This window comes from Rhineura floridana, chromosome 3, assembly GCF_030035675.1.
Source record: "Rhineura floridana isolate rRhiFlo1 chromosome 3, rRhiFlo1.hap2, whole genome shotgun sequence".
NCBI classification, from domain to species: domain Eukaryota; kingdom Metazoa; phylum Chordata; class Lepidosauria; order Squamata; family Rhineuridae; genus Rhineura; species Rhineura floridana.
In genome coordinates, this window is record NC_084482.1 from 198611707 (window position 1) to 198638152 (window position 26446).

A 26446-nucleotide genomic window follows, 5' to 3' on the forward strand; every position below is an offset into this window, starting at 1 on the left:
AATGACTTTAAGGCAACCCATTTCATTTTTTTTCACTGAGTGATACTCACTGCCTCTCAGCCTGACTTACCTCGCTGGGTTGTTGTGAGAATAAAAAGGGGAGAACCATGTATGCCACCTGGAGCTCCTTGAAGGAGAGATGGGATATAAATGTAACAATGAAATGAATATAACAGCAACAACATCTGAAGAAGCATCTCTTCCCTATCAATCTGCCCATCTTTAAAATCAGAATTGAAGCCCAGCTGGTTGCTCCACAGCCAAAACCCAAAAGACATCTATTATACGACACTGGGGAGGGGAGCTATCATGGGATGGCCCCTCTAATGTGGAACGTGAGACTTGCCCTTATTCTAATGAGCTTTCAGCACCAGTTAAAGACCAAACTATTTCAGCTGGTATTCATGGAGCTGGCCTGAGTTTGAAATCCCCTCTCCACTCTTTCCATTTTAAGGCTGTAACCAGATGCAGATTTTACGGTTTAGGCTGCAATTCATACACGCTTATCTGGGAGTAAGTCCCATAGAAAACAGTGGAGCTTACTTCTGAGTAGAAGCCTTAGGCTGCAATCCTGATCCCACTTATCTCAGAGTAAGCCCCACTGAATTCAACAGGATTTACTTCTGAGCAGTCATGGTTAGGATTGCATTGTTAAACATTAGCCAACAATATTTCCCCCCAATTGCTCTGTTTACTACTATATAGCCTTATGAAGAGTTCTGAAGAACTCGAAAGCTCGCACAACATTATTCTGTGATGTTTTGGTTGGCCTAATGAAGATATTGCCCTAATACGGATGTTGGAATCTGCGGGTATTAACTCTGTTGTTCTTTTATTTGCTCTTTTATTGCGGTGCAGTTTTGGTTCGAACATTTAAAAAATGTATTTATTTTATGTCATGATTGTACCCCGCCTTGACATCACGTTATGCTGATGGGCGGGTTAGAAATATTTTAAATAAAGTGAACAAAAATACCGCAGGGACTGAGCCCAGATCCTCTCTCAGTGAGATGCAGGGGGTTAATTTGCGTGCGGCCGGTCAGCCTCCTTTTCGGTCTTTGTCTGCACTGCACGATCTGAAGGTGCTGCCCCTTTAACTGGTTTCCTCCCTCCTCCCCTTTACTCGCTCCGTGACTGTGACGTCAGTGCGGGGCCGGCTCTGCCACTGCTGCGGCGCGAGGCCATGGAGGGTGCTGGAGCGGGAGCCGCGCAGGTTGGGGGCGATGCAACTTTGCAATATATATATATATATATATATATATGTATTTAATTTAAAATTAAGGGGAGAGAGGCGGAGGTTTATCAGTTGCGACTAGTCCCCATCACTCGTGGCCTCCTTTTTGCTCCCCATTGCAAACTGGGAGGGGCTTCCTTACAGCGTGATTCGGAAATGCAAAAAGATATTTTGTTGCATGGATCGGGAGCTTGTACCTTGGGGGCAGTGGGGGTTACTCCATAGTAAATCTGATCCTGGCATGAGTGGTTGTGATTTGAAAGTGATGTGGGGGGAAGCGGCTCCCAGGTTGCACTAGTTCGGAGCAACCAATATCTCTAATACAACGAATGGGGAGGGGAGGGGTGAATCCTTTATGATTTCACCAGGACTGTAAACTACGAGAAAGGGATTACTTCGTGGGAAGAGGGGACAGGAAAGTGATGTAGAATCTATCGCATCAGGGGGAAGTATAGGCTTGCATTCAGCTCACCCTCTCTTCTTTCACTTCTAAGCTGCCCCTTATCAACATATGTTCCCATATTGTCTTCCACTCTCACCTGTGCTGGCACTTAGACCTACCCCCATGGGGCAGCTAATGTGGCTTTCAGACAGTTCTCAATCCCACCCAGCCCGCTGCACCTCTCTCATGCTCCAAAATAATTAGGAAAGTTTGGACAGATTAATTTCTTTACCTTTTTGTTTTGGGGAATTAATTCACAAAGAAACCCTATTTCATGAGAAACTGAGGGCCCCTCTAAACTGGTGTTTTTTGCTGGTGCAATTCTGCATCATGTCATTGATGCAATAATGGTGCCATAGTGGTGGATTTATACTGGACTGTCCACACATCATTCTACTTTATTAATTGTTCTGTAATGCTTCCTCAGTGTTACTGTATTATTGCCATCTGGAGGGGCAAAAGTGGGACATCCCCTGCCCCTGAACATCTGTGGTATGAAAAGTTACTGGATATCAGCAGGAAGTTACAGGACTTGGACTGACTGGAAAAGAAACTTTTGCAGGCACAAACAGTGTTGAAAGAAGGGTTGTGTATAACTGCCCCCAATACAATTATGAGCACAAATAATCATGAATGCACAATTATTTAAAAATAAAGACATCTGGATGGGCCCTCATGAAACTATCATCCTTTCATTCTTATCAGGTTATTTATTTACTTATAAAACTTATCAATGTTACCCTTCCTGCAAAGAGCTCTGGGTAGCATTCATAGGGCTCTCTCATTTAGTCAGTGTGGTTTGGCTAGTAGACTGAGGGACAATGGTTTGTTCATCACTGCCTATTTAGCTTTGTACTGTATGGCTAAGTGGGGATTTGAAGTCAAATCTGCTCTGTCCAGAGCCAAATACCCTATCTAAATACATCACACTGCTGCCCATTGAAATTGATGGGCTTGTTGAACTCCACGTAGGATCATTCACTGTTCATTATTCAACCCCTTTAGAGAGGGAAGAGCCAGTGTGGTGTAATGGTTAGAATGTAGGGTTGGGACCTGGGAGATGAGGGTTTGGATTGAATTGAGTTGAAACTTTATTTTTACCCCGCCCTTTTTCCAAACTGGAACTCAGAGCAGCTTACAAATAGAACTACATGTAGTTAAAAACATAGAAAAATATACAATTAAAATACAATTAAACTATGCAATGGATCCCCACTGACCCTTGAAATTTGCTGAGTGGTCTTTGGTAAGTTACTGTCTCAGCCCAATCTACCTCCTAGGGTTGTCATGAGGATAAAATATGGGGGATGGTGGGGGCAGAATCATGTATATCACCTTGAACTCTTTAGATAAGGTAACAAATAGGATGAAATCTTCTATGCAGTTACCTGGGAATAAGACCCACTGAACTCAGTAGGGCTTACTTCTGAGAATACATATATAGGATATCATTATATATAAGTTTATTGTCTCACGAAGAAGCCAGAGAAACAGAAAAGAAAAAAAAGAAACAATGATTTGTAGAACCTTAGTTTCTCCTGACCTGGGACCCAAAACACCTAATATTAATAATAATAAAAATATTTCAGAAAATGGTGCACATATGCATTACAGTTGTGCAAAAGCCAAAATATAATGATATAACCACTCTCACCAGCTGGGGTCTCACTAGAACCCCATATTATGCTACCCAAAAGGTGTCAAAGGAAGGTAGGTCTTCAGCTGCTGCCCGAAAAATTGAGAGGCTAGGCCTCCCATGAAAAGACACTGTTACCTTGAAGAGGATGGCTTAGGTCAAGGGAATGGATCTGTTCCATTTCTAAAGCAGGGTTTCCCAGTCTGCTGCCTTCTTGCTGGTTTGGGCTATAATTCCCATCAGTCCCAACTAGCATAGTCAATGACTAGGGATTTATTTATTATTTAAAACATTTATAAACTGCTTAATATTTTTTAAAAAATCTGTAAGTAGTGTACAACATAAAGATAGTAAATCGAGGGGTATATCAAAACAAAAATACAACATAAAACCAGTTAACAGTAGTATAAAAGCCTATAAAAAAAGGAATTCAGAGAATTCATACAAACAAAAACTGGGTCTGATCTTATGGGTCAAGGAAAACCTGGCCAAAAAGACTAGCATCTGAAGCCACTGATGGTTACTGCTTCATACATGGCAAAGGGAAGGACATTCCATAGTTGAGGGGCAACAACTGAAAATGTCCATTTTTGGGTCACTGACGAGGATGGCTGTAGTAAAAAACAGCTAATAGGCACCAGGTTAGAGAAAACTGTTCTAGGGCTCAGTTTGCATAGAAGAGGTGGGTGGGGTTCTACCATTGGCAACAGGCCTCATCCTCCATGGATGGCTGAAGGAAAGCCTTGAGACTGCTTTTTGCTTGTCTGTTTAATAGTTCTAAATGGGGCAGAGGAATTCTGTCAAATTGGCTCAGGTTTGGGAGGGGAGGGGAGACAGTGTGTTGGGAAAGAAAAGACAGAAGCAACTGTTACGGAGGAGGGAGGTGTCAGAATGGGAAAGGGTTTTATTCTTTGGATGTCTTACTTAGAATATAGGGCAGGGTGGGTATCTTCAGAGGGTCATCAGGAAGCTTATTTATTTATTTATTTGATTTATATCCCACCCTTCTTCCCAGCAGGAGCCCAGGGCAGCAAACAAAAGCACTAAAAACTCTTTAAAACATCATAAAATCAGACTTTAAAATACATTAAAACAACTTTTAAAACATTTTTTTAAAGCTTAAAATCCCCACTTAGCCATTTTTTTAAAAAGCGTTATTATTTATTTATTTATTACTGTATTTTATTTGTATCCCGGCCTTCCACCCAGCAGGATCCCAGGGCAGCAAGTTGTGGATTGCTGTGTTGCTGGGATCTATTTCAACAACCAAGATTCATGCAAGCATATACAGTAGGGCCCCACTTTTCGGCAGCCCGCTAATACGGTGGCTTTCAATTAGAGTAAGGCCCCACTCATACGGCGCTTGTTCCACTTTTACAGTGTTTTTCAGGCGTCGGGCACCATTCTATTGAATGATTTCCGCTTTTCAGTGGGTTTTGCTTTTAGGCAGGGGTCTGGAACGTAACCCGCCGTATGAGTGGGGCCCTACTGTAGACGATTTCTCTAAAATATTATGTATTTATTAAGTTTCTGTCCTGCCCTTCCTCCAGCCCAGGGTAGCAAACAAGGGCAAAACACTAAAAACAAAATTTGCTGCATGTTGCCTAAGTTTTTTAGGGTTTTTTTGTTTGTTTGTTACAATTGGTTTCAGTGTTTTATTGTTGTTGTAAGTCACTTTGGGTCATATTTGTGAGGAAAGCAACTAATAAATAATAATAAAGTTAAAAATAATAAAGGTTGTTGTACACTTGGTGACAGGCAGCGATAGAATGATATTTGGTTAATTCACTTTATAGCCTGCCTTTCCTCTGAGGATTTCCAAGGTGGTGTATGTTATCCTCTCCTGATTTTGTCCCACAACAACCCTGTGAGGTAGGCTTGGCTGAGCAAGTGAGCTTCTTGGCTAAGTGGGGAATTGAAGCTGGGTTTTCCAGTGTAACATTCTAACTGCTACACCATACTGACCTTTCTCCAGAGGTAGGAAAATACTAAACCACACTGGAGATAGAATTTCCGGGTTCCTTTAGACCCTCCCCACCTTTTCCCTACCTGAAGGTAGATGTGAGAGCTGTTTCCAAATTGGTCTGAGTGAGATCACAAAAACCTGAGGCAGTGTTGAGAAATCCTACTTTTGGGAGTTCAGCAGATACTGTTCATGTGTTTTCAAGCATATTATCCCAGTCATAAGGACTAGGAGCTTGCAGCTCTAAACACACTAACCAGGGCATAACTTCTGTTTAAGTTCAGTGGGACTTACTTCCAAGTGAACATGATTTGGAACAGTGTTGCAGGGAGGAAAGTTAATGGGGAGAGAAATAAGATGTCAGAATGGATTAGAGCACAAATATTACTAGTAGCAATCATAAACCTTTCACCCAGAGATCTTAAATTTGTATGTTCTGTAAACTATAGGTCAGCATTAAAACAAAACACCAGTATAACTATCCTTCAGTAACAAAGGATAATTCTGTTATCCTTGATAAGATATATTTGTTTTATTTAATTTAACAAGATTAGTATACCCCTCTAAGCAGTTTACATAGATCAGAATAAAATATTTATAAGACACTACTGATAAAATCAAACTTTAAAAACAAGTAAAATTGATCAAAGCATAGGTTAAAATCAACAGTTTGAAAACAATTGTTCATAATCAAATTACTTGTGTGGATAGGCCTGCCTAAATTAAAACGGGTTTAGCATAAATTGCACTAGACATATAAGTTTTTGGGTTTTTTTATTTAATAGGTTTTCATATGGCCCCTCAACAAATGTTTGTAGGGTGGCTTACAAAGTCACAAATAAAATATCACATCAGAAGATGAAAGGGTCCAGAAAGCTTTGCATAGTAGGGAGTTGGACTCAATGTCCTTATAGGCCCCTTTGAACTCTACTATTCTATGATTTTCTGATCTTGCTGAGCTTTGCAACAGCCCTGTAAAGCAGACCAATATTATCCCCATATCACAGATGAGGAAACTGAGAAATTAGGGGACTTGCTTAAGCCTGCCTCGGCATGATGTGAAACTTGCTACTTCCTGACTCAGAGCTCACATTTTTTGCCAGGACGCTGTGCCAGCAAAAGCACAAAACCCCCAACTCCATCTACTAATGAAAATGGAATTCAGCTTGCGTTTTTAATCTCTGCTTTTATTCCTCAGGGTGTGACGGGGGCAGCATCATTGGTGGAAGTGGGACCAGACGAAATAGGTAGGCTTTTGTGGAAGCTTGGAATTGGGAATGGGATGGTGCCTGGTTTTCCTTTGTCACCCCACCCAGCTGCCCCTAGAGCCTTCCAACAAGTGTGAGACATAGGAGGTTGTGCCAAACCCAGGGCTGTGGAGTCAGTACACCAAACCTTCGACTCCGACTCCTCAATTTTTCTACTCTCCGACTCCTTCATAAATGGCAAATGTATATTGACTAGTAACAACAAATTTACTGTAGTAAAATGGTAGCACACGGCATTTCATCACCACCACGTGAATCATCAGGCTAGATTGATAGAGCATAAAATATATTTATTTGATTTAAATTTCTGAACAAGAAAACTTTCCTAAATTCCTATGAAAGTTTTTATTTTGAAGTCAAAGTTGGTACATTTCTACCGACTCCGACTCCACCCAAAATTGCTTCCGACTCCACGGCCCTGGCCAAACCATTGGTCTACCTAGCTCAGGACTGTCTGCTCTGGCTGACAGTGGATCTCCAGGGTTTCGACTGTTTCCCAGCCTTACCTGGAGATGTCAGTGATTGAACCTCGGACCTTCAGCATACAAAGCAGATGCTCTACCACTGAGCTACGGCCTTTGCCCATAGAACTATATTTATAATTGGAACATGTATGAATCTGCCTTAAGCTGAGTCAAAACAGTTGGTCCATCTAGTGTTGCCTACTCTGACTGGCAGGATAGACTTGATTTTGTATGTGTTGTTGTTTTAATTATACATATGTTGTTAATTGTTTTTATACATGCAATTGTTCTTTTTATGTTTTATATTGTAAATGGCTTTGAGATGTCTCATGAGAAGCAGTTCATAAATGAAATATTAACGATGAAGAATAGGAAACTGCATTATACTGAGTAAGGCCAATTGGTCCATCCAGCTCAGTATTGTCTGCACTGACTGGCAGTGGCTCTCCAGGATTTCAAACAAGGACTTTTTCCCAGCTGTACTTGGAAATGCTGGCGATTGAACTTGGGACTTCCTGCCTGCAAAGCGGATGCTCTGCCGCTCCTTTCTCAAATGAGTGCATGTGTGTCTCTTCCAGGCGTGGTGTCCTCCAGAGATGGCCCTGATCTCTCTTCAGGATCCCTGTCTCCTCGGAAGCCCAAAAGCAGCTTGGGAGGAGCGGGAGAGAGCCTGCTGGCCTCCAACAGGAACAGTGACGATGGAGCACGAACACAAGTGGCCGGGAGCAATAAAGAAATGGGTGGAATGTCGCCTGAAACGGGGGGTGTCTCAGCTGGCTCAAACACCAGCCCCAGTCCAGGAAATAATAAAGGCCTGCCAGGTGAGGTGGAAGGACGCGGGGACTGGCAAGGGTGTGTGTGTACGTGTGTTGCCACATTCACACCATACATTTATTCCACTATTATTCCATTTGAAACAGTCATGGCTTCCCCCAAAGAATCCTGAGAAGTGTAGTTTGTGAAGGGTGCCGAGAGTTGTTAGAGTGCTTTCGGAAAAGGGGCTGACTTTTAAACCACTCTGGGAATTGTAGCCGCACGAGGGGAATAAGGGCTCTCCTAACAACTCTATGCAAACTACATTTCCCAGGATTATTTTGGGGACACCATGAGTGTTTAAAGTGGAATAATAGTGGAATAAATGTATAGTGAGTGGCCTGTGTGTCAGCAGGACCTAATCTAAAGTGCCAGTTTTAACCTATAATGCTTTACATTGCTGAAGAGCTTGTTACCTCAAGGACTATCTTTTCCCATATGGACCTACCTGGAACCTGAGATGAACATCTGAGGAGCCCCTCATCCTTCCATGAGATGTTTGGAAAGTTGCAATGAAAAAGCAGGCCTTTTCTGTGATTATGGAATGTTCTCCCCAGGGAAACTTGCCTGGTGCCGACTTTGCCATTCTTTTGGTGGTCAGCATTAATGGGCTGGCACTTGGTGTCTGTTTTTTTTTGGGGGGGGGAGTTTCATATGTGGCTATGGTGGTTATTTTTTGGTGTTGGGTGATTTTAGTGGATGAATGTTTTTAGTGAAAATGATTTCCAGTTACTTTATTTTATGCAAAGTACTTCAGAACTTTTTTCTTCTGATGTTGTGTTTTTACGCTTAGTCAGACTATTGGGCCATCTAGTACTGTTTATAGCAGGGGCAGGGGAACTGAGGTTCAGGGACCTAATCTGGCTCTGACTGCAAGCCTGTTTATTTGGCCCTCAGGGCTGTCTCTAGGCCAAACCCTGTCCCCAGATGACACCCCTCACTGTTCCTGCTCTGCTTCCTTGTCCAATGTTTTTGCCTGGCTGGCAGGCATCCTTGAACTGTGACAATTCTTGCCTGATGGAGGATGGGGAGATGTGGGGAGATGGTGTAGAAATCTCTGACTTCTGTGTGCCTGAAACGTAGCCAACTGTACAAAAATAAGGAGTCACATCATCACCCTGCCCACCACTGGCCCGCGGTCCCTGAAAGGTTGCTCATGAGGGAATGTGGCCCTTGAGCTGGAAAAGCTTCCTCACTCCTGATCTGCACCATCCTTCCCCAAATATAGCCCCCATCATCCCTGACCATTGGCCGCATTTGCTGGAGCTGATGGGGGTTGTAATCCGCCATATCTGGAGGGCATCAGCTTGGGGAAGTCTGGTCTACACTGACTGGCAGTGGCTGTCTGGGGTTTCAGAAAGGAAACTTTTCCAGACCTACTTGGGGATGCCATGTCTTGACTGCTGCTCTTTTTCCTCATGCCTGTCACTGTTTGCTCACTCAGATAGGGCAAGTGAACAAGGAGCAAGAGAAAGGGGATGAGCGCTAGGGCCAGAGGTCTCCATAGACCTCAGCAGGTGGCCAACAGCATCAATCTGACATTGGCCCTGGACCTTTGAGATGGATCTCCCATATCAACTGCCATAGCTTTATTCATCATTATATGGACCATACAGAAACTGCTGTAGGTCAGTGGCAAAGCACCTGCTTTGCATGAAAAAGGTAAAAGAATCATAGAGTTGGAAGGGGCCTATAAGGCCACTGCTGTAGGTCAGTGGCAAAGCACCTGCTTTGCATGAAAAAGGTAAAAGAATCATAGAGTTGGAAGGGGCCTATAAGGCCATCAAGTCCGTCCCCCTGCTCAATGCAGGAATCCAAACTAAAGCATACCTGAGAGATGGGCTTGTCCAGTTGCCTCTTGGAGGCCTTCAGTGTTGGAGAGCCCACCACCTCAGTAGGTAATTGGTTCCATTGTCGTACCGTTAGCAGGAAGTTTATCCTCATGTCCAGCTGAAATCCAGCTTCCTGTAAATTGAGCCCATTATTCCATGTCCTGCACTCTGGGACGATCAAGAAGAGATCCTGGCCCTCTTCTGTGTGACAGCCTTTCAAGTACTTGAAGACTGCTCTCATATCTCCCCCCAGTCTTCTCTTCTCAATCCCAGGCTCAATCCCTGACATCTCCAGGTAGGCCTGAGAAAGACTCATACCTGAAACTCTGGAGATCCTCTACTAGTCAGGGTAGGCAATAGTGAGATAGATGGACCAATGTCTGACTCGTAAGGCAGCTTCCTATGTTATGCTGCACCTATTAACCAAAGTTCTCAACGTGGCTTCATAAATATTTAAAACTAGCAGACTTGTACCCAGTGTTGCTCGGGAATTCTAAGAAAAAAATCAGTGCTGTTTTGAAAGGTTTAGTCCACCATTGTGATTCAGAATGGTATCCAAACCGAGATGAAAACATGCTCCTTGATCTCAGAAACTATCATGCAAAGTTTGGTTGTGATATCTTAAGAGGTGTCCCAATGCACAGGGAACAGACAAACATCTTCTTAAAATATATGGTAGATACAGTAAAATAGACAAGCGTTCTTATGCATATGATCACACAAAAGAGTATTATTTCATGATTGATTGATTGATTTTATTTATATCCCACCATTCCAGTAGGAGCACAGGGCAGGAAACAAAAACACTAAAAACACTCTAAAATATCATAAAAACAGACTTTAAAATATATTAAAACAAAACATCTTTAAAAACATATTTTTTAAAAAACTGTAGAAACTTCTTAAAAAGCAATTCCAACACAGATGCAGACTAGGATAAGGTCTCTACTTAAAAGGCCGAAGGTCTTCAGTAGGCGCTGAAAAGATAACAGAGATGGTGCCTATTTAAGAGGAGGGAGTTCCAAAGGGTAGGTGCCACCACACTAAAGATCCGCTTTCTGTGTTGTGTGGAACGGACCTCCTGATAAGTTGGTATCTGCAGAGGGTCCTCACCTGCAGGACATAGTGATTGAATGGGTATATAAAGGGTAAGACAATCTTTCAGGTATCCTGGTCACAACCTATATAGGGCTTTGTACACTGAAACCAGAACCTTGAACTGAACCCAGTAGCTAAGAAATGGCTGCCAAAGCAGCCAGATGTTAAGTTCCTGAAAGGCTAGGACTTCCTTCTGGGGCTCTGCTGTTGAGATTCTGGCTCTGCAGAAGGTGCTAGGGGAGCAAAGTTGTTAGATGCCTCCCTGTAGTCCTCTGATGTCTTTACTTGTGTGGCCTCCACACATAGAACAAGACTGAGGAGCGCTGTTGGGAATGGAGGGTTTAACAGCCAGTGGGCAACCTCTGGCCCACAGGCTTAATTAGGCTGACTGCGCCTCTCTGTTTTGGCTCACCAGGCCATTTTGGCCAAGCCATGCCCACCTGACCTACATCTGACATCATTAAAACTTTTAATTTAATTATTACATTTATATTCCACCTTTCTCCAAGGAGCTCATGGTGGCATACAAACATGGTTTTTCCCTTCCCTGTTTTATCCTCACAACAACCCTGTTAGGTAGGTGAGGCTGAGAGACAGTGACCAGCCCGAGGTCACCCAGTGAGCACGGCTGAGCAGGGTTTTGAACCCTGGTCTCCCAGATCCCAGTCCAGCACTCTAACCACTACACCACACTGGCTACAATAACTCTTAATGACCACTTGCTTTTCTTCTTCCACTTCAGGTCACGCTGCCAAGACTTTCCCTTCATCCCCCAGCAAAGCAGGTGGACCCAGCCGGGCAAAGATGTCCCTCACTGGAACCAGCAAGTCCCCAACATCTATCCAGAGTTTGGCAATGCGTTTGTTGAGTATGCCTGGGTCGCGGCTGCCTGGTGATACTGGGACTCCCGCAGCAGAAGCTCCGGCTCCAGCCCCTGCCCCTGCCCCGACTCCAGCCCCAGCAGTAGAAGAGGCCAAGCCCAAGGTTCACCGGGCCCGGAAAACCATGCCAAAGCCCAACAGTGGGCAGGTAGGCCTATAAATGTTGGCTCTGTCTGAGGGCTGATTCTCAAGACACACCTGTGTCCATTGCTTAAGAACAGCAGAAGAGCCCTGCTGGATCAGGCCAAGGCCCATTTGGCCACATTCACACTATGCTTTTATTCCATTATTTCACTTTAATAGTCGTGGCTTCCCCCAAAGTATCCTGGGAAGTGTAGTTTGTGAAAGATGCTGAGAGGAGACTCCTCCTCACAGAGCTACAGTTTCCTGACTTGTTTAACAGTCAGTCCCTCTTCCCACAGAACTCTGGGAATTGTCGTTCTCTGAGAGGAATAGGAGTCTCCTAACAACTCTCAGCACCTTTTACAAATGACACTTCCCAGGATTCTTTGGGGGAAGCCATGACTGTTTAAATTGGAATAATAGTGGAATAAATGTATGGCATGAATGTGTTCTTAATCCAGCATCCTATTCTCTCATTGGCCAACCAGATGCCCATGGGAAGCCCACAAGCAGAAACTGAGTGCAAGAGCACTCTCCCCCATTTGTGACTCCCAGCAACTGGCATTCAGAGGCATGCTATCTCTGAGAGTGGAAGTAACTTACAGCTGAGTGGTTGAAATCTTTCCATGTTTGAGTACCATGTTTGAGTGATGGTGCATGTCTGTGGCTGTTTGATCTGATTTCCTCCATGTAAGTAATTACAGTCTACATTCAAGTCATGACCATACATGTGTGAACTCAGTCTGAGGTACAGGAAGCAGAATAATGTAATGATATAGGTATTGGGATTCCACAACCAGGAACTCCAAAAGTTAATGGAATAATTTAAGCAAATTCAACCAAATGTCTTTGGTTTTGCATAATTTATTATTTTTATTATTTAAAGATGTGTATACTTTCTCAGTCCTCACTGGGCTATTTTCAGTCCTCACCCCCATAGGATATATTTTTTTTCTCTATTGATTTTTTTTCTGTACTTCTGCAGACCTTGGTGTTCTCCCAGGCCTGTTGATGCTTGTGCATGGATGGGACTGGTTTTGGCTACAAAAGGCAGTTGGAGAACGGAAATCACTATGAATATATAGGATTATCATGCACACACTGAATTTTAGACCAGGATGGGGCACCTGTAGCCCTGTAGATATTGCTGAGCTGCAACTCTCATAATCTTTGATCATTGGTCATGCTGGACCTGATGGGAATTGGAGTCCAACAACATCTGGAGCCACAGGTTCCCCATCCTTGATTAAGATTCTTGCCAACGAAACAGAATGGATACTTACTTTCCAGAGAAACTCTGTTTTACCAAGTAACTACCAGCCTTTGCTTTCTGGAAAATTCTGGACATGTACTCTTCAAGCAATTGATTTTGCTTAGTGTCCTTAAAGCAATTGATTTTGCTTAGTGTCCTTAAAATGCGTAATGAGAGAACCAAACATACATTCCAAACTTCACAACTGCTTTTCTAAACGCCTGTATATTTAAATTGTGCAAAAAACAGGTGGACTGCATGGCTAAAGATTTTAGATCGTGTTCCTGGGTAACATAAATGTTCCATTTAGTTGCAAACTGATGTGTATTAATTGTTTCAAGAAACCAATTAGCATGCATGTTTACTCAGGAAAAGCTTGATGTAAATCTTCCCCTTGTTCTTTTTAAATTGTGATTTTAAAAAAATATTTACTACAGCCTTCCCCAACCTGGTCCCCTTCAGATGCAGTTGGACTACAACTCCCATGAGCCCCAGCCAGCATTGTCAGCGATCAGGAATGATGGGAATTGCAGTCCAACATCATCTGGTGGGTACCTGTTTGTGGAAATCTGATTTACTATATGTATGCAAGGCCACCCAGTAACATTGTTCTCATCAGTTGTTTTGTTCAAATCAGTCTACCCAGTGCAATGTGGCCAGATGCAGAAAGATTCCAAAATCTAACCTTAGATATAACCTTTCTTTTCTGTCCCCCCAAGGTCCCTGAAAAGCGAGTATCTGAGATGCTGCATTTCCGAGTCTCGGATGACCTCAGAAGCATAGAAGAACCGGGTATGACTTGGTGGTGGTAGATCTGTGGGAATGGTTATAGGAGGAGATTCTGGGGTCAAGACTGAGGGGGGGTATAATTAGGGCAGCCTTCCCCAATTTGGTGCCTTCCAGGTATTTTAGACTGCAAATCCCATCAGCCCCAGACAGCCTTGGCCAGTGGTTAGGGATGATGGGAGGTGCAGTCCCAAATGTTTGGAGGGCATCAGGTTGGGGAAGGCTGCACTAGAGCCTGCTGGAATTCACTCTTCATTTTCCTTATTCTTCTTCCTTTTCATCTAAAGAAGAACCTGCCAAGCGAAGAAAATATGATTATATGGCTGATGCCCTTCACAAGAGGATGCCTCTCTCTCTCCAGCGGTCGAGTCCCAGAGCGACAACTGAGGTATGATGCATATCACCCATAACATCTGAACTAAGATGGGTCATGACTGAAGAGGAGTCCATTTTCAATTGTGGGCCCTGCCTTTGGAGGTCCCTTCCAGAGAGGTTCTTCTGGCTGCTGTCTCTGTTCTGTGTGTGATTTCTTTTTGTTTGTGTTTGTGTGTGTGTTTAAGAAACAAAAGCACTACTGTTTGTCCAGGCGTTTTAGTTTGGCATTGTTTTCTGCCACCATTTTTAATCTGCTCCCTGTGATTTCTTTAACTTGTTTTTAATGTGCGTTCTTTATGCTTTGTTGTGCGTAAGCTGCTCTGAGAACTACAGTTGAAGAGTGACTAACAAAGAGCATGAGTAAGTAAATATTTCTTCCTTCCCAGATCACGGTGACTGAAGAGATGACGGCTCCAGCCACCGCCTCGCAGGAGGAGAGAAGCCAGGAATGGGAGACTGAGGTGGGGGATGACTTCAGCCTCTTCTATGACAGCTACTCCGTGGATGGCCATGTTGACTCGGACAGCAAGGTATGTGAAGGAAAACTTTCTTTGGAGCTGGCAGGGGTGGCTTTCATAGGGATGAAGGACAAGAGAATAGGGAAGAACATAAGAAGATCAGGTCAAAGGCCCATCTATTCTTGTTCTCACAGTGACCGATCAGATGCCTACAGGAAGCCCATAAGCAGGACCTGAGCTCAGCAGTGCTCTCTGCACTTGTGATTCCCAGCAACTGGTGCTTAGAGGTATACTGCTTCCAATGGTGGAGGTAGAACATGGCCATCATGACTTGTAGCCACCTTATCCTCCATGGATTTGTCTAATCTTTTAAAGCCATCCAAATTGGTGGCTATCACTACTTCTTGTAGGAGCCTATTTTCCTAGCCGACTCACCACATAGCCACTCTGGGTTATCAACCTCTATCAGCCCAGGCCAGAAATCTCTATTGTTAATTGAAATGCTCCTTCTCCTTCCCCTCTCACCATCTCCTCTGTTTTAGTTTCTATTCTGGACAAACCCTAAGACTGTGTGTTTCGATTTCCTGCCAGCCCAAGCAGATGTCTTTGTTCCTTTTCTGTCTTTGGTTGCTTACTATAGTATTTTTCTACTGTTTTTACCTCAGCTTTTTTTTACTTCAGCTTCAGCATTTCTCCTCCTCTTCTCACTATATAAAAGAAAAAAAAATCACTTTACTTTCAGCTTTCTTTTCCCACCATTCCCCCCCCCTCCTCTTGTCTATGGGCCTGGTGGGAAAGCCGAAAGAAGCAGCTCCTCACAAGAGGAGCCAAAGAATTTTGGAGAAAGCGGCAAAAGCTACAGCAAAATCAGCCTCTCTCACGAGGCACGCTGAGCGTTCGCTCAGGGACGCTGCTGCAGAGGTGACCTGATCAAAGCAGATGGTTCTTTCAGAGGCATTGAGGGTGATGAACCCGGCTCTTCAGTGATCCCCAGGGGAGACTCTCCCAGAGGTAGAGGGGGCAGCTCTATATGAGCCATCCCCCCCCACCTCCCAACATGAGTGACAGCTGTTTCCCAATATTGGAGTTGGAAGGCATTCCCGTGGATGGCTGCCAGAGGCCCTCAGCAGACCACGTGAGTGAGATTCATTATGCCCCTTCGGGAGAGCCGCACTGTTGTGCTCCTTTGGAGTTTTTTAGGCCCCTTCCTTCCACTCAAGTGGTTGCAGATTCGGGGCTGGGAACTGAAAACCCCAGGCCTCCCTTGTCGCTAGCCTTTGTCAAGGCTATTAAAGAGGCGCTTGCTAAGGAGGCAGATAGTAAGCAGAGGCATAACCCCTGGAAGCATAGGAAATGGTACCCCCCTCTCCAGTGGGTTCCTCTTCCTCGTCTCCCCCCCCCCCCACAGGAGTAAACCAAGAAGTCTCATAAGAGAAAAGCTAAGAAGGCAAAAGCAGGTCCTTGGAAAACTCTTTGGAGTTATCCCTAGAGGGACTCGCCCCTACCTGGAATGCCTGGCAGGGGAAGGGGGCAGCTTCCCACTTTACCAGATGGAAGGGGCGCCACAGAATCCACCAGTGGGGGTACAAGCAGTAAACACCCCAGAAGGTGATCTTACTGTTCCAGGTATTAATCCTGGGCTCTCTGAGACCACCCCTAGTGTGGTGCTTGAGAGGGTGGAGGGACAGTGGAGCCCCATGTCTGACTATAAGTGTTCCCCCGCTCCTGAGCCATACTTTTTAAAACAACAAGATTACTTTTTCAGAAAGCCCTTTCTACCTTAAGACTAAAACATTCAGAACAGAATCCAGAGGAACTCCCCCTCTTAAAGGGGCAGCCGTCTTTTCTCCTTAAGTGATATCTTCTAAGTCCATCTCATTACTCAGGTCATTTAAAAGGTTAACTTTAGCAGAAGGGAATGCCCCCTTCACCAATACAAAACACACAGTGTATGCCAATGCGCTAACTTAACATATACGGTTGCTGCCTCCCTCTCTTTGGTGCCCATAGCTTCCCTTCTGTGGATTTCCCAAGGAATGGCTTATCTGGACATGGATACTCCCAAATTATCACTTTATTGTGTAAATTGATGAGGGCCTAGGAGTTTATGTCAGATGCTTCTCTAGACACACTGATTTTCACAGCTATCCGCATAGCCACACCACACCCTGCACTCATCTGCTCACTGCTGGAACACACAGGTTCTTACCATTAGGCTTTGGTGTTAGTGCGTTTTTTATAGGAATGGCCCAGTTTCTATGCTGTGTCTAAGGTTTAACTCCACAGGTAAACACAGTCTTAGGGATTGGCCAGAATGAAAACTGAAACAGAGGAGATACTGAGAGGGAAAGGAGGAGGAGTGTTCAAATTAACAATAGAGATTTCCTGCTCAGGTTGTTAGAGGAGGTTGATAACCCAGAGTGGCTATATGAGTTTTGTCTGCTATAAAAGGCCATTCCACAGTAAGTGACTAATGCTCCAACCTCTCCCTAGTGATTCCCCACCTTAATTGATTTGGTGGGGTCAATTCTACAATTCCTAGAGTGGTTTAATAGTCAATCCATCTTCCCAGGAGACTCTAGAAATTGTAGCTCTGTGAGGGGAAAAGGAAGTCTTCAAACAACTCTCAGCACCCTTCACAAACTACAGTTCCCAGAATTCTTTGGTGGAAGCCATGACAATTTAAAGTGGATGATATTGCTTTAAAAGTATCGTGCAGATGGGGCCTCAGTGTTACTGGTCCCATACTGTGGCACACCCTTCCAGTAGAGATTTGGCAGGCATCCGCACTTTTGACTTTCATGTGTTTCTTGAAGATCTTTTTATGTCAACTAGCCTATGCAGCTGTGTGAAACATTTAATGATGATTTTCTACTGTTTTTAATGGGGTCTCATGTTTCGTACCACCCCGATACAGTATTTTATGATATAGAAATACTTTTATAAGTATATGTAAATTACAGTCAGATGCAGATGTTGCTGGAGACCATATGAGTGAGGAGGAGGAAGAAGAGGAGGAGGAGGAGGAGGAAGAGGAGGAGGAGGAAGATGATGACGAAGATGATGATGAAGATGAAGAAGATGAAGATGAAGAATCGGGTAACCTCTCTGACAGGGTGAGTTGAGGCTTGTCTTTTTTATTTTTTAAAAAATATCTCCTTTTAATCAGCCTTCTCAACCCGGTGCCATCTAGATGATGTTGGGGTACAACTCCCATCAGCCCCCAGTGAGTATGGCCAGTGGTCAGAAACGAAGGGAGCTACAGCTCAGCAGCATCTGGAGGGCAACAGGTGGGAGAAGGCTGGTTTTGTTTTTGGTTTTGGTATTGATGTTTTCTTTTTCACTCTGTTCTAAGTTTTTATTCCTCTTTGCTTCCCTCCAACTACACATTTCCTTTAAAAAAAAAAACTCTTGTTCTTGCCTTCCTCCTTACACATTTTTATTTTCATTTGTTCTTCTGCAATCACATTCTTTGCTCCCTTTCTGTCTTATGGTTCCATCCTATGCATGCCTGCCTGTGAGTAAGCCCCACTGAACTCTGTGGGACTTAGTTTCTCAGTAGACATGCATTAGGTTTGTTCTGCATGTACCAGGAATGGGATACCTTTTTTCTGCCCGAGGGCTGTATTCTTTTCTGAGAAACCTTCTGAGGACCACATGCTGGTGGTGGGCAGGCCAAGAGGCAAAAAGTGAGTGGGGCAACTGAAGTAAACTTAATCCTGTTGAACAGTAGGCTAGTTTCTACACACACTCGTACACCCCTCTCTATCCTTCATTCAGACAAGAAAGAGATATTATCAAGAGTTCAAGCACACTTTCCAGCCAGGCAAAAATACTTGGGTGTGATGCAGGGCCAATGAGGAGTGTGGCCTAGGGAGAGGGGGTGAGGCCTGGGGAGAGTTCTGAGGGTCAGATAGAGAGGCCTGGAGGGCCATATGTGGCCCTTGTATCTGAGGTTCTCCACTCATGGCATACACTGTTTAATAGCCATCAGCGTCTGTGTAATAATGCCAAAATGCAAAATTTGATCAGTATGGGCTGTGACCAGGAGTGCAAAAATCAGTGGCAACTAGTGGTTCCATTTCAGTGGGGCCGTGGTATCCGCTCCTTGGACAGCTCTTTTGGCCTTCAAATTTCGAACTAAAACCTAGAGCAGATTCCGCTGCCCCACTGACATGGAGTCACTAGCTGCCACTGTCAAAAATGTTTACAGAACCAAGGATATTTTCTAAGAGCCAGCTTGGAGAGAGAAACAGTGGCCTTGACAAGCAGGAGGGCTCTTGTTTTCTTGTTGGTGGATTCAGGTGTGCTCCCACCAGTGCTTTCCTTTCGGACAGCGCTTTGTTGGAGAGGGGCCTGGGCCACAAGCCTAAATACAAATCATGGCCTCTGGCTCTGGGTCCAGTTTTAAGGCACACTCAGCTAGGGTTGGAGGAGAATTTCATTTTCCCTGCATTTTTAAGGGGACTGACTTAATTCATATCTCCTGGACCAATACCAGTTTCTGGAAGCCCCAGGAGGGGAGAACGCTGTTGCACTCAGGTCCTGCTTGTGGGCTTCGCATTGGGGCCATCTGGTCAGCCACTGTTGAGAATAGGCTGCTGGAATAGATGGGCCACTAGCCAGATCCAGCACAGGGCTCTTATGTTCTTAATACGTAGATTGGACCATAATTGTCTTCCAGATTTCATACTTCTCCAAATTTCACTGCACATATCCCAAAATGAATTAAAAGATATATGTTGTAGGATAAAGTCTCTAGGTAAGACTAGGAATGACCCCTGCCTGGAACCCTGGCAGAACCCTGGAGAACTGCAATCAGTCAGCATAGACAAACCTGGAATTAGATGGACCAATGGTTTGACGGGGTAAGGCAGCTTCCTACACCGCGGTGCCAGCTGGTGGCTCCATGTCAGTGGGGCAGTGGAATCTGCTCCAGATTTTAATCCAGACGTTGCACCTTGGAAGCTCCTTGAACGTTCAGACTAAAACCCAGAGCGAATGCCCCACTGAGATGGAGCCACCAGCTGCCACTGCTTCCCGCCTTCTGCAGCAGGAGAGTCTTAACCCAGGGGTGGGGAACCTGCGGCCCTCCAGATGTTGCTGGACCTCAACTCCCATCATCCCTAGCTATGCTGAAAGGAGTTGATGGGAGTTGGAGTCCAACAACATCTGGAGGGCTGCAGGTTCCCCATCACTGTCTCAGATTATCTGTCTCAGCTGTTGGGCAGGATTGTATGGGAAGCAGCCCATCCTTCACATGCCCTGATCCCAGGCTGCTTAAAGAAGAGGTGGGGAGCCTTTTCCCTATGAAGGGCTGTTGATATGTGGAAAGAGGTAAATTGAGGTCCTCAGCCAGTGGTAGACAGAGCCATGAGTGAGTGGAGTTTGGGGCATTGCCAGATTATATAGTGCTGCCTCTGCACCACATCATTTCTCTGGCTGTGCACACACCGTGCACTTGGCATCTCCCCAAAGAATCCTGGGAACTGTAGAGCTTCCGTTCCCAGCACCCTTAACAAACAATAGTTCCCAGGATTCTTGGGGGGAAGTTTAAATGTATGGTGTGCATGCAGCCCCCCCCATCTGCTATCCAGTCTTTGCAAGCCATATGAAATTACACCAAAGGCTGCATTAAACTGGCCAAGTTTCCCACCCCAGCTTTAAAGAATATTTATTTATTTATTATTTATTACATTTGTATACCGCCTCATAGCCGAAGCTCTCTGGGCGGTTTACAACAATTAAAATATAAAAACAAATATGCAAATTTAAAAACACGTATTTAAAGCCAATTAAAACACATGCTAAAATGCCTGGGAGAAGAGGAAACTCTTGACCTGGCGCTGGAAAGATAACAGTGTTGGCGCCAGGCGCACCTCGTCAGCCAGATCATTCCACAATTTGGGGGCCACCACTGAGACGGCCCTCTCCCTTGTTGCCAGACTCCCAGCTTCCCTCGGAATAGGCACCTGGAGGAGGGCCTTGGATGTTGAGCATAGTGTACGGGTGGGTTCGTGTTGGGAGAGGTGTTCCACCAGGTATTGTGGTCCCAAGCCATGTAAGGCTTTATAGGTTAAAACCAGCACCTTGAATCGAGCTCGGAAACATACAGGCAGCCAATGAAGCGGTCCAGAATTGGTTTTATATGTTTGAACCATCTGGTCCCTGTTACCAATCTGGCCGCTGCATTTTGCACAAACTGCAGTGTCCGTACCCAATGTGCCAGGGAGCTTGTGTCCCTCTAAATGCTGCTGGACTCTAACTCCCCTTAGCCATCATTGCCATTAGTCAGAGATGATGGGAGTTGTAGTCCCGCAAAAGCTAGAGGACCACTGGTTGTTCACCCCTGCAGGATGCTAAACCAGCTCTCCCTTGTGAATGTAGATTACAAGACACAAGGCTGCTTTTATACCTGTCAGGCTGTTTATCCATCTAGGCCAGAAGTGGGGGAAACCTTTTGTGGTCAGTGGGCCAGATCTTAATCTCCCCAACTCTTATTTATTGATTTGATTTATATCCTGCCCATGGGTGAGGCTGTCCACCTGACATCATAGTGACATCAGGTGATGTTGTGCTTTGAAGCCCCAGTTGTTGGGGCTTCAAAGCGCAATGTGGGGCTGTTTGAAAGCCCTCTGCAAGCAGCTCCACGCTGCTCCTTGAACCTTAGGAAAATTGGAGGTTTAAGGAGCAACACGGGGCTCTTTGCAAAGGGCTTTCAAACCTGACATCTGGTATAGGGTGGGCTGGTGTGGCTTCTCAGAAACAGTCTTCCAAATCAAATGGGGCAGCCTGGTGAGCCAAGGTTGGCTCGTGGGCCAGAGGTTTCCCACCCCTGATCTAGGCCAGTGTTGTTTCTTCCAACTCGTAGCAGCTCTCCAGGGACTCGAGCAGAGGGTCCTTCTCGTCACTTGCTTCCTAATCCTCCAAAGTAGAAATTCCAGAAATTGAACTGGCAAAGCACACTCCCTTTTCACTGAGCTACACTCCCTGCCCGCAAACTGTGCTTCCCATTCTCACTGTGTCCCATTTCCTGCCCCAGAGCACTGCCTCCAGCTCCAAACGCAAGGCCCGGAAGCGCTGGCGGAATGACAGTCCCTGGGTCAAGCCGTCCCGCAAACGCAAGCGCAAAGAACCACACCCCAGTGATGCCAGAGGTGATTATTCATTTGACAGCTCCAGAACAAAGGCTGGGATGGAATGGGGAGGGGTAGGAGTTGTTCTCCCTGGGAAAATGAAGCCAGAAAGGGGAGGAGTGCTGCTAAGACAGAGGTGGGGAATGCCTGACCCTCCAGGCATTGTTGGACTCCGATTCCCATCAGCCCCAGCCACCATGGCCCAATGGCCAGGGATGATGGGAGTTGTAGTCCAGCAACATGTGGAGGGCTGAAGGTTCCCCGCTCCTGCTCCATGTTTCCTTATCCCACAATATTAAGTAATACAAAACCCAAGACATGGCATGATGAAAGTTGGTTAGTTTTATTCCGAGTATCCTTGCAGCTCTTCTCTCCCTCTCAGCTGAGGCCGTGCTGCTCGTTCTGTAGACCAAGGGTGGGGAACCAGCATGGTATAATAGTTAGAGTGTTGGACTATGACCTGGAAAACTGAGGTTCAAAACCCCACTTGGCCGTAAGCTCACGGGGTGACCTTGGCCCAGTCAATGTCTCTTAGGTTAACGTACCTCACAGGGTTGTTGTGAGGATAAAATGGGGAGGGGGAGAACTATGTGCACCATGGTTCCTTGGTGGAAAAGGGGGATATAAATGTAATGAATGAAATAAACAAACTTGTGGCCCTCTAGATGATGTTGAACTCCCATCTGCCAGCAGCCCAAGCCAGCCAGTATGGTCAATTTATTTATTTATTTATTCGATTTCTTAGTCACTCACCCGGCTGGCTACCCAGCCACTCTGAGTGACGTACAAAGCAAAAAACATATAAAACATGAAAAACACCAAAACACTAAGCAAGAAAGCTAAACAATAACATAGAGACTAACTCAGTTACAATTAGGCTTCTCGTCTGTATAGTCCAAAAAGTGTGCCTTCAGATGGAAACTCCTGATGTGAGTCTTCCCACCCTAGCACAAAGACCGGTGTGGGTGATAGTCCATATGCAAGACCGAAAAACAACACCCCCTCTTGATCTCAGCATCCAGCGTCCAGTACATTCAGCGGGGGGTGGGGCACGGCAAACAAACCCCTTAAAGTCGCGACTAACGGGGAAGTTCTCTTCAGAAGCCAAAAACAAAGGCACTAAGGTGTAAACACGGCCGATATTAAGGGCAAGCAGACAGAGGTCAGATGGTAAGATAGCGGTGGCTGCAGGAGCGTTCCTCCGCCCTCAGCATTCACTGAAAGAACATCGCAACAGCGCGGTGTTCCCAGGGACAGGCCGCGGCACCAGACCCGCCGAAAGGCCCCAGCCCCAGCCCAGCTCCAGCTTCAGCCTGGCTCGATGCGAAGGTAGTGGTGGCGGCAGCCTGGTGCAGATGCAAGCACCAAGCTGCATCCCGGTCAGGTACGAGGGAGATGGCATAAAGAGGGGGGAGGCTGCCATGTTGTAGCCTCCGGCAAGGGGAATTTATGTAGAAAATTACCCCATAAAAGCCGTCAGTGGTGGAGCTCCCTCGTCCGTAGCTGTTGCACCTTTGCCATCTTCAAACCATTAATGGTTAGGGATGATGGGAGCTGTGCTCCATCAATATCTGCAGGGCCACACAATACCCTGTGCTGGAATTTGGGGTGAAAGACTGCAAGTGATGTGTGAAACGAGATTTATTTATTTCCGCATTTATATCCCACCTTTCCTCCAAGGAACTCAAGGTGGCATATATGGCTCTCCCCTTCTCCATATTACCTTCACAACAACCTTGTGAGGTAGGTTAGAATAATGGTCAAGATCCTGCTTTCTTTTGGCTGCAACTTTTTACCACTTTTACTACTTTTGAAGGAGATGTATAAAAAGGACACGCTTGCTTTTAGGTTCAGGTCTAATGCATCTAAAGCTGTTTTAGAGGCCACTGGTCCAAAAGGCCCAGGGAAATTAATGGAGGGGTGTGGGTCCATTATGCCAGGCCTGAGGCATGAAGTTATCCTGCTACTCATATTACAGCATTTTTATCTTGCCCTTCCTTCAGGAAGCTCAGGTTAGTATGCCAGGTTCTCATCCATTTTATCTTCACAACAGCCCTGTGGGGGAAGGCTTAGGTGGAAAGAGAGCGACTGGCCCACGGTCTCCCAACGAGCGTCATGACTGAGTGGAGATTTGAACCTAGGGTCTCTCTGATCTTAGTCTGATGCTGTAGCCAATACTTCACCATCTTGACATGAGGGTCATGTCCTCACTACTACTTCTTAGGACAACTTCCATAGGTCATGGAATAAGAGAATATGTACCCTTTTGCATTGGTATACAGGAAGAAGGACTTCTTCACACACTGCCTAGTTAAACTAGACTCCTACTGGGAGGAAGGGCGGGGTATAAATCAAATAAATAAATAAATAAAATTCGTTTCCATGAGACGCAGTGATGGACATCAACTTGCGTGGCTTTAGACAAAATCATGGGTGATAAGGCTATCAGTGGCTGTTAGCCATGATAGCTCTGTTCTGCCTCTACTATTGGAGGCAGTATGCCTCCGAATGCCAATTGCAAGAATTGCAAGTGGAGAGAGTGCTGTTGCATTCAGATCCTGCTTGTGGGCTTTCTGTGAGCATCTGGTTGGCCACTGTGAGAACAAGATGCTGGACTAGATGGGTCTTGGGCCTAATCCAGAAGTGTTCTTTTTATGTTAGGGCTTAACAGACTGTTTATTTATTTATGTCCCGCCCTTCCTCCCAAAAGGAGCCCAGTGTGGCAAACAAACACTAAAAACACTGTAAAACATCTTTAAAACACACTTCAAAATCTATTAAAACATTGTAAAAAAACATACTAAAAGAAAACATTTTAAAAAACATATTAAAACAAAACATCAAAAATATCTTCAAAAGCAATTCCAACATTTATGCATACTGGGATAAGGTCTCTACTTAAAAGGCTTGTTGAAAGAGGAAGGTCTTCAGTAGGTGCTGAAAAGATAACAGATGGTGCTTGTCTAATATTTAAGGGCAGAGAATTCCAAAGGGTAGGTGCCACTTCACTAAAGGTCTGCTTCCTATGTTGTGCAGAATGGACCTCCTGATACGATGGTATCTGCAAGAGGCCATCTTTCAGGTATCCTGGTCCCAACCTGTATAGGGCTTTGTACACCAAAGCCAGAACCTTGAACTTGGCCTGGTAGCTAATGGGCAGCCAGTGCAATTCTTTTAGCAGTGGGGTGACATGTTGGCGATACCATGCCTCAGCGAGCAGTCATAATGCCACATTTTGCACCAGCTGCAGCTTCCAGGCCAACCTCAAGGGCAGCCCCACATAGCGTGTATTACGGTAATCCAGCCTAGAGGTTACCAGGTCATGGACAACAGTTGAAGATGCGTGTGTTCTAAACAGTGGCATCCTCCCAGGATTATTAGACAACCAGTGCAACTTAACTTACTCACAAAGGTTCTGGACTGAGCTGTGAGGAAGCCAAGTTTGAAGATGGCACCAAAACTGTTCAGGAGGGTCAAATCTCAAATAGAAAACACACTGCAATTTTTTCCCCCAAACTGGATAAAATGGCAGTTGAGCTTTGATTTGAAAATAAGCAGAGAGGCATCTGGCTGGCACAGTCATTTTCCTCTTCCTTCAGGCATTCACTTTCTCTTTCTCCTTTCCCAGGGCTGAACGGTGGTCCTTCAACTACACAGAGCGAGTATACGGAGGTGCCTCTTGGCTGTTTGGAGCTGCCCAGTGAGGGGGCACTGTCCCCCAACAATGCCGGTGCGTGCCTGCCTTCTCTCTCCCTGTCCAGTCACTTTGAAATCCAACAGGAACAGCCAGTGTGGTCCAAATCCAACCTCCAATATGGATTTGTGGGTGGATGGCTTTGAGCAGGGCTTGTTTGCCACCTCCGAAGAGAGCCTTCCCCCAACCCGGTCCCCTTCAGATCTTTTAGACTACAACTCCCATCAGCCCCAGCCAGCACTGACAGGAGTTGTAGTCCAAAAGATTTGGAGAGCACCAGGTTGCAGAAGTCTGATCCAGAATTCTTCACCCTCAAGACCCCAGATGTTGTTAGACTGCAACTACTATCACTCCCAGCCAGCTTAGCCAGTGGTCAGGGATGATGGGAGTTGTACGAGAAGCCTCTAGGTCTGTGTGCTCCTCACTGGATGAAGCTTGAGTGGCTTTGTTTTGATTTTAAAGAGCCTCTGTTAATATTGTGCCAGCAGAAGTAGTGGTAGCAATAGCTCCACTCTCAGGAGAGAAGAGGTAGGTGCTGGAGGATCAGAAGTGTGGGTTGGTGCATCAATCAGATATTGTCACTTGATCACCCATTATTGGACAGTGATCAAATTTCCCAGAGAATCCGTAACACTTACTATGTTGGCATGGTGTCATCTGATAACAAATGCAGAATGAGGTCTCCTTGCTCTTCAACCCAGCACACACTTCATTTAAGAATATGGACATCTCCATGCACACCCATCCAGAACCAAGATTTAAAACTGATTTTTCTGGTTGCCAGTTGTCTGTGTGTTGTTAATTGTGGCTCTGTGATGGGCATAGGGGTCTCCTCTCAGCAACCTTAACAAATCACAGCTCCTAGGATTCTTTGGGGAAAGCCATGACTACTTAAAGTGGTATAATACCACTTTAAATGTATAGTACAGGTGGGGCCTAATTTAGGTTTATTTAACAGGTCTGCTCTAAGTTAGGCTAGCATTGGATACCA

General features: G+C 45.2%; 1 protein-coding gene across 3 annotated transcripts in view; it reads left to right on the plus strand.

Annotated features, from left to right (window-relative positions):
* Nucleotides 1-1105: 1105 nt before the first annotated feature.
* EHMT2 (euchromatic histone lysine methyltransferase 2) overlaps nt 1106-26446 on the plus strand; it is a 56470-nt gene continuing 31129 nt past the window's right edge. For 2 of the 3 annotated variants that reach the window (XM_061619450.1, XM_061619452.1), the window contains exons 1-10: nt 1106-1213; nt 6474-6522; nt 7586-7828; nt 11493-11779; nt 13726-13798; nt 14080-14180; nt 14554-14697; nt 17589-17741; nt 21668-21782; nt 25390-25491. In XM_061619450.1, the coding sequence (XP_061475434.1) occupies nt 1184-1213; nt 6474-6522; nt 7586-7828; nt 11493-11779; nt 13726-13798; nt 14080-14180; nt 14554-14697; nt 17589-17741; nt 21668-21782; nt 25390-25491 (1297 nt within the window). In that variant the 5' untranslated portion in view covers nt 1106-1183. The remainder of the gene's footprint in view (nt 1214-6473; nt 6523-7585; nt 7829-11492; nt 11780-13725; nt 13799-14079; nt 14181-14553; nt 14698-17588; nt 17742-21667; nt 21783-25389; nt 25492-26446) is intronic. The other variant, XM_061619451.1, reaches the window with a different exon arrangement.